The 7,671-nt window shown below is 42.7% G+C and overlaps 1 protein-coding gene and 1 long non-coding RNA gene across 2 annotated transcripts; one reads left to right on the top strand and one right to left on the bottom strand.

Annotated features, from left to right (window-relative positions):
- Nucleotides 1–1,529: 1,529 nt before the first annotated feature.
- On the bottom strand, nt 1,530–5,231 carry LOC119365385 (coatomer subunit epsilon-1-like). The gene is made up of 7 exons (XM_037631001.1): nt 4,963–5,231; nt 4,800–4,883; nt 3,853–4,004; nt 3,261–3,396; nt 3,005–3,160; nt 2,823–2,902; nt 1,530–1,843 (listed from the first exon to the last, which is right to left on the bottom strand). Exons 1-7 carry the CDS (start codon nt 5,122–5,124, stop codon nt 1,750–1,752), a joined length of 864 nt encoding a protein of 287 aa, XP_037486898.1. The 5' UTR covers nt 5,125–5,231; the 3' UTR covers nt 1,530–1,749.
- LOC119365386 lies at nt 2,353–6,493 on the top strand. The gene is made up of 3 exons (XR_005175508.1): nt 2,353–2,436; nt 5,949–6,048; nt 6,169–6,493. It is a non-coding gene; the product is annotated as an uncharacterized LOC119365386 (long non-coding RNA).
- Nucleotides 6,494–7,671: the final 1,178 nt, after the last annotated feature.

The following is a 7,671-nucleotide window of genomic DNA, read 5'->3' as shown; positions in this document are numbered from 1 at the left end:
CAAGCCATGACAATTTTTTATCTTTGGTTTCTTTTTATTTTTCTAAATGAAGCCATGACCTAGATCTAGGACAGGACCATAAGAGGGCGGTTTCACTTGTTTATGAAAGGTCTGGACTTGAAGTGCAGATTATCAGTCCTATTTTTCAGAGGGGACATATTATCAAGGGATTTGCTCACACCTTGTTCTGGGAGGTTAAAGGAAGAAACCCTATATTTTGAAGAACACCCGCCAACGAAATTCGCAGGGATCACCATCCATTTCCCAGAACACACATGCAGGTGACACGACTCATTGCAGTGAAACATCCATGAACACACAGATGTCGCATCGACCACAAGCCACGACATTTTTTCTTTGGTTTTTTTGTTTTTCTAAATGATGCCATGGCGTTGATCTAGGACAGGACCACAAGAGGGCGTTTTCACTTGTTTCTGAAAGGTCTGGAGCTGAAGTGTGGATTATCGGTCCTACTTTCGGAGGGAACATGTTATCCACGGATTTGCTCACACCTTGTTCTGGGAGGTTAAAGGAAGAAACCAGATATTTTGAAGAAAACCCGCCAACGAAATTCGCAGGGATCATCATCCGTTTCCTAGAACACACATGCAGTTGTCACGACTCATTGCAGTGAAACATCCATGAACACACAGATGTCGCACCGACCACAAGCCATGACGTTTTTTTCTTTGGTTTTTTCGTTTTTCTAAATGAAGCCATGTCGTTGATCTAGGGCAGGACCACAAGAGGGCGTTTTCACTTGTTTCTGAAAGGTCTATAGTTGAAGTGCAGATTATTAGTCCTATTTTTCGGAGGGAACGGGTTATCAAGGATTTGCTTACACCTTGTTCTCGGAGGTTAATGGAAGAAACCTGATATTTTGAAGAACACCCACCAACAAAATTTGTCAGAGATCACCATCGGTTTCAAAGAAAAGGTTTAAAAGGCATGGAGAATTAATTTATCATACTACCGTTAACGAGGCCGGGCAGAGCAAAGCATGACGGTTTTCTTTTAAATGAAGCCATGACGTTGATCTAGGGCAAGACGGCAAGAGGCCGTTTTCACTTGTTTCTATACAATCTGGAGTTGGAAGTGCAGATTAGCAGTCTTATTTTTCCGAGGGAGAAGATTATCAATCTCGTCGTGGGATCTGCTCACATCTTGTTCTGAGGGTGAAGAAAGAAACCCGATATTTTGTAGAGCATCAGCTGACGAAATTCACAGGGATCACCATCTGTTTTCCCTAAAAAAAAGAAATTTAAAGGGCATGGAGAATTACTTCATCAAACTCTTTCGTCAACGAGACCGGGCTGAGCCAGCATGTAGGTACAGCAATAAAGGAGACAGATCTTAACGTCCATGCGCAAACGTATAGCTGAACGCAATACAGGCATGCACGCATAAATCACAGAGACAGATCTTAACGTCCATGCAAACGCGCCATATGGATACAGGCATCACAGAGAGCACGATGTTTTACATGATCCAGACACGTCACTGGCGGAAGAATTAGCCAGCCCAGCACAACATAACAAGATACCGATGTTGACAACAAATGCCATGATTGGAGATTCTACATATATATCCGTTCATACAGCGGGTGTTTGTGTTTGAGTACAGGGTTGGCTGAGCGGTGTGTTACCACAGAACAATATAAAGCAAAACCAATACAATTCACTCTGTTAAAGCACTTCAAAATGGAACAGGGGATGCTCAATGCGCTAACTCGAATGAGGCAGGGATGTTTCAGGCGACGGCTTGGAGCGCCCTCTCGAAGTTGCCCTCCGCTGACGTGGTGGTCTTAACTAGCACGTGATCAGGGTGCGACAGCTTCAGCTGGCTGCACAAGCATAGAAAGAAATTAGAAGCAAGATATACTTGGTTCAGTTCAGAGAAAAGTAGTAAGCGTCTGAACCCTGGACGATGTTAACCTAACAGTCTCAGTGTGATGCCCAACCACAAGATTCATAATAGATTTGGTAGCATCTAGGAAACGTAGAGAGGTTTTCTGGATCCAGGTGGAAGAACAGTTGGGCTGCAGAACACAGCCAATTAAGTTGTTTTCATGTTGCTGACAAGACCTAGTCAGGATATGTCCGATCAGGAACAAGTGGCCACAACATGCTAACCCAGATATGCAAAATCAGGATAAGAGGCCAAAAAATGTAGCAACGCTGCAAAAGACTGGCAAATTCATCGAATGCAAAAAAAAAAGCATCTCATAACAATTATTCTGTGGTCCTACTCTTTACGCGTCTTGCAACTAGTACAGTCCATGGTCCTTTTGCTAGCTGGAGCCAATCATACAATTGCTAGCACTTGAATATATGGTTGAGTTGTTACTGTTTACAAAACATGAGAAGTGAATAGTATACTAATCATAATCCAAGGTTGAAAAGACTGCCCAAGATTTCGCATCAGATGCCCAGAATGGTATTTTATGATCCTTACTTAACTTCTCGATTGAACTCTTTGTACGTACTAGTCATGAACTTCTAGGAAGTACCGATGTACCTCTACCCTTAACACAAGTTGGAAGAAAGCTATAATAAGCATGAATTCTGAAGGGTTGCAGTATGTACTGTTAGTTAATTGATGCTCTTTGTTAATTAATTAATGTCCCGCTTGATAAATTTTAAAAATTCGAATGTGTATTCTGCATGCATCCATCAAATAGCATTTTCCAAAACCACTTCGACTTGCATCTACAAAAAAACACTTGACATGGCATCGGCCAAATACAAATTTCCAATGCCTGTCACCTAAAGAGCATCAGAAAGGGGGTACAAACTGTACAGAAGATTTTGTTAGATTCTTACCTGAAGTATCGTGACGACGGTTTGCCAAGGTGGAGATTACATACAATAAGATTGGCAAGAGTTTCAGGATCCTTTGCATCCTACAAGAATTTGAGATGTCTTTTGAGTATTTGTCTTGCATCCTTTTGAAATTCATATGTTTTGCTGCTTGTTCTTTGCTTGGAAGGAGGATAAGTACTAACCTTGTTTAGGGCTTCAAGCAATAGAGTTTCAGCCTCCTCAAAGCTCCCCATATGCATACAGCAAACTGCCTTGCCATTAAGAACCATTCCGGTCATAGGGTACTTTTCAGCAAAGTCCTGGAATATGAGATAAGCTTCCCGGATCTTAGAGCCACCCTGCACCATAGATAAAAATGATGATATACTCTTGATTCCAAAGACCAATAAAATTTCAACACTTCACCACATTGGATTGTGAAATACTGAAATTACTTACAACAGCAATATCGAGCCAAGCATTTGCTAGTTGTGTCAGTGTATGGTCCTCGTCAGTTTGTTGCATGATCTTCAGTTGTTTGTCAGCATAATCTGACCGGTGCATCTTAAGGAAGATTTGGACGTTCAGTGCATGCCTGAAACCAACCAAGCATCAACAACCAATATTCACTTTCAAGTATGCAGCAGTCTAACAATCACAACACATAACAAAAATAATGAATTGTGGATCTTGGAAGAAGCAAATTTAAGATACAAGGAAATAAGCTCTAAAAATGTCACATTTTAGCATGATACACACAAATGCTACAGGTGATGATGGAAGGATGGAACATAATATGGAAAATAGTGTTCAACTACATAAGTGAATAAATAAGTAGTACAAACAAAATTGCAGAATATGTACTTATTTTTCAAAAAAATGAATTTTCGGACTGGACACCAAATAAATTAGTTTGCCATTATCATTGGGTGATCAATTTTTAAAAAAATAGAGCATATACTGATGTTCACCCTTGAGTATGGTTTTGCAGCAATAAATTCACTAATGGAAGGCTGAACAATCTAAAGAAATAGAGAAAAAAGAAACTAACAGGTCCAGAGTCCCCCCAGTGTGTGTGTGCTTGAGAGCCTCATCGTAGTCTTGCTCATGCATAAATATAATTCCAGCAATCAATCGCAGAACAGGATTGCTTCCTATAGCTGAATCACTCAACCATTCCTTCAGGCTGGAGATCGCACCTTCCTTCAAAGTTGCACAAAGTAATAATAATGCATAAGCATTTCAGTGTATCCAAAGAAATATTACAGAGGGGTAACACACATTACCACTCATCTTCTTATGTTTAGCGACAACAATAAATTTTAGTGTGGCGTGCAACAAACAAGTAAACTGTTCAAATGGTGAGATACATTAGAAGTATATTTATCATTTTATTCACTGGAACCTTGGTATCTGCATCCAAGCTTTCAATTTCATGGAATGATGTTTATTTTGCTTCTGATGGAGGAAAACATGATTCAATGATAAGAACCACCCCAAGCAATATTATCTGGCCTAACGCCATAAATACAGCATCATTCAGTATCAGACAGACGAGTCATTTGGGCGTTGCTAAGAAGAAAAAGTATCTGGAAATGGTTGTTCTATACAATTAAATATCCTTATAAAACGGCAGGTCTGAATCTAACAAGTTCATTCCTCGTCAAACATTTAAACAGAACATTTGTATTTTTGTAATTAAAGGTGGTGCAGCTTAGCTGCACTTCATGTTATATCAAACTTCTGCAACACATATCATCAGAGCTAATAGAGAACTGAGGTTGCACTAGCAATTCTACGAGGCAGCATGTATAAATTCTATTCTCGCGAGTCATCGGCCTATGTCAGTGGAAATGGTGCCACCGGATCTCTATCCCCAGATCAGATCACTGACTGTAACCGCGATAGATCTGACCACACCACGACATCCCAGATCCAACCCCATAAACTGCGATCAGGAACAGATCAGAGGCGACAAATCAGATCCAGCGCGCTAACCTTGTCGCCGGTGAGGTAGAGCGCGAGCAGCTTGACGGCCTGCAGCGACGTCGCCGCCGACGAGTCGATCTCGCTGATCACCAGCTGCACAGCATAACCGCCGATCAGAGCCCGGTCAGGGCCAAGCAACGGGAGGCGAGCGCCATTTGTAATTCCTACTAACCTGGTAGGATCCGAGGGCGATGTAGGAGCGGAAGACGATGACGTCGCGCTCGGCCGCGGCGTCGGCGTCGAGGCCCGGCACGTCGCTGTTGTTGATGGCGGACTGGTAGGCGCCGAGGTAGAAGAGGTTGCGCAGGTTGAAGAGGAGGTCGGGGGTGGCCATCGGGGGAGGGGGGCGCTGCCGGCGACGGGGCGGAGGAGTGGGTTCGACGGCGACGCGGGGAGGCGAGTGGGAGATCTCGAGAAAGAAGAATGAGTTGCTTGGGTTCGGTCTCTGGGTTTGATACTGGGAATGAGGACGAAGATGGGGAAGGTTATAACTGGGCTCAAGTTCGGGCCTAGAGTGGACTCGCATAGGCCCGTCCATTGTGATAGGCCTGAGTTTTCGAAATCACTAATTGAGGAGCGCTCCCCGCAACGATTAGTCGGAGAGCGCTCCTGAGATTTTTTTGATTTGCTCCGCGCGCGACACTTGAGCGCTCCGCGCGTGACATTTGGCGCACGCACGGCTTTTCCCGTGATTTCCGGTTTCCGATTTTTCTTTGTGGTTTTTTTTACTTTAGTCCTTATATTTTTAATATTTTGTAATACCTTTTGATCTGTTTTGAGATCTGTTTGTCTCTGATGTGGGCGAACCCTCGTCGCGCACTGTTCTTTCTTTGCCGTCATCTTCGCCCGTCGCCGCCGTTGCTCTTGTCGCGTGGTTACGGCGGCAGCTGTTCCGGTCGCCGCGCTTGTTGCCTGCTCTTACGACAGTCCTTCTTTAGCGTCGAGCGCGCTTCCCCGTTCGCGATATCGTCGCTCCCTACTGGTTGCCTTCGTGGGTTCCCTGTTTCCCTTTTATGTTTCTTTTTTTGTTCCCATTATATTTCCGGGATATGGGGATTTATGGGGTAGTTACGGGTGGGGACTACCAACACTATCAGATGTCAAGTTTCAACTTGATTTTGTGGGATTAGTTCTTAATGACCATTGTGTTCCTTGCAGTTATGGCTTGTCCTTTTTGCCGTATGCCTGATGGCCCGTATTCTTCTGTTGATTCTTCTATAGATGGGTTCAGTGTGGTCCTGGATCGGCGTTGTTGGAGGTGTGTTGTAAGAAAATCATTTTATAGTTGTTCAATTTTTGGCACACACGCTTATTTATTTTGGTGTTGCCCATGCTGTTTAGATTTTGATTATGATCCTTGTTTTGATTTGTTGTGCAGTATGTTCCGTGCAGTGTTAGAGCTCATCTTGCTCGTTACATCGAGGAGTGTAGGGCTTTAGCCATAAGGAGGGGTGACGAAGATACTGATCTTGCTCTTCAGTGCAATGAGGGTTATTTGTATGGTGTTCTGTTTAGTCATGGTCGGGTGAGGAGCAAATTCCATGGTCCTTCCTGGGAATGATTGGTCAGTGATTATGGTGTTCGTCCTCGTGATATAATGACCATTAGGCTTGAACATTATGGAACTTGGATTGGTATTGATTTTTATCGTGTTGGTCGTGGAGATGCGTTGTCTCCTTTACCGTCTGTTGGTAAGGTTTATATTTAAGGAAGTTTTTATCTTGTTTTATTGTACATTTTGATTTTTCTGTTTCCTTGAGCCCGTGTAATTATATTTTGTAGCTCTACATGGTTTGAATGACTCCGAGAAGGAACTTGTTGGGAGTTGTTATTACACCCGTGGTGTTTTTCTTAATTATCAGCAGATGTATTTCATGAGGTGTCAACTATTTGATGATGACCACATACCCTGTTGTCCTTTTGTTCACAGGATTGATTCCATGAATGTTAATGGTCATCATATGGTCAGATTTTTTCCATTGTTTTTTCTTTGTTTCTGTTTATTTATTTATTTTTATTACGTCTTCTATTTGTAGTTTTGAATTTTTATTCTATTTCTGATAGCTTGATGTTTTTCATCAGGTTATTCCTGGTATTGTTGTGAGGAGTTTGAAGGAGTTTGTGACTTTTCCTAGAACTGGCGTTTTAACTCTTGAAGTTACTCTAGAATCTGGTGATGATGATATATATGTGAGCACTCCTTGCTCCTACTTCATTGGTTTGGGTAATAGAATGGTGTTCAAACAGGAAGGTTTCAGTGATTTTCTTCAGGCATCGTCTATTGAAGTAAACAACTTGGTGCTGATAACTTTCAAACAGCGTGCTGGGAGGCTTGTTGTTATCTTCAATCTTCTGCGGCAGTGATGTTAGTTATAGCCTTTGAACATAATGGATTTTGATGTATAAGAGGCTTGGTTGTGCATCTCTTTTAAAGATGTTTTTTTGGACGGATGTTATTTAATTGTGGCACAGTTATAAATATAGTAGAGGCACGTGTGTTGTTTACTCTGAGGCATGGTTGTGCATCTCTTTTATGTGAGAGGCACCTGGATTCAGCAAACTGAGGCACGGAATTGAAGTCAGAACAGACACGGTTGTGTGGAGGCACGTAGAGTTGCCATGGGTTTCATGTGAGGCACGTGGTTTGAGCAAACAGAGGCATGGAATTACAGTCAGTACAAGCATGGTTGTTTGGAACACGGGTATACTGAGAGGAACGTGTGTGCAATACCAAAGTTACACGGGCGATGACGTGTGCCGAACACGTAGAGATACTGTGGGTTTCATGCGAGAGGCACGTGTGTGTGTAGCACATAGAGTTACAGTGGGTTTCATGTGAGGCACGTGGATTGAGAGGCACCTGGATTCAGCAAACTAAGGC

Source organism: Triticum dicoccoides, chromosome 2B (assembly GCF_002162155.2).
Source record: "Triticum dicoccoides isolate Atlit2015 ecotype Zavitan chromosome 2B, WEW_v2.0, whole genome shotgun sequence".
NCBI lineage: Eukaryota > Viridiplantae > Streptophyta > Magnoliopsida > Poales > Poaceae > Triticum > Triticum dicoccoides.
Note: the sequence above shows the minus strand (reverse complement) of the source record. Positions and strands in the feature narration are given on the sequence as shown.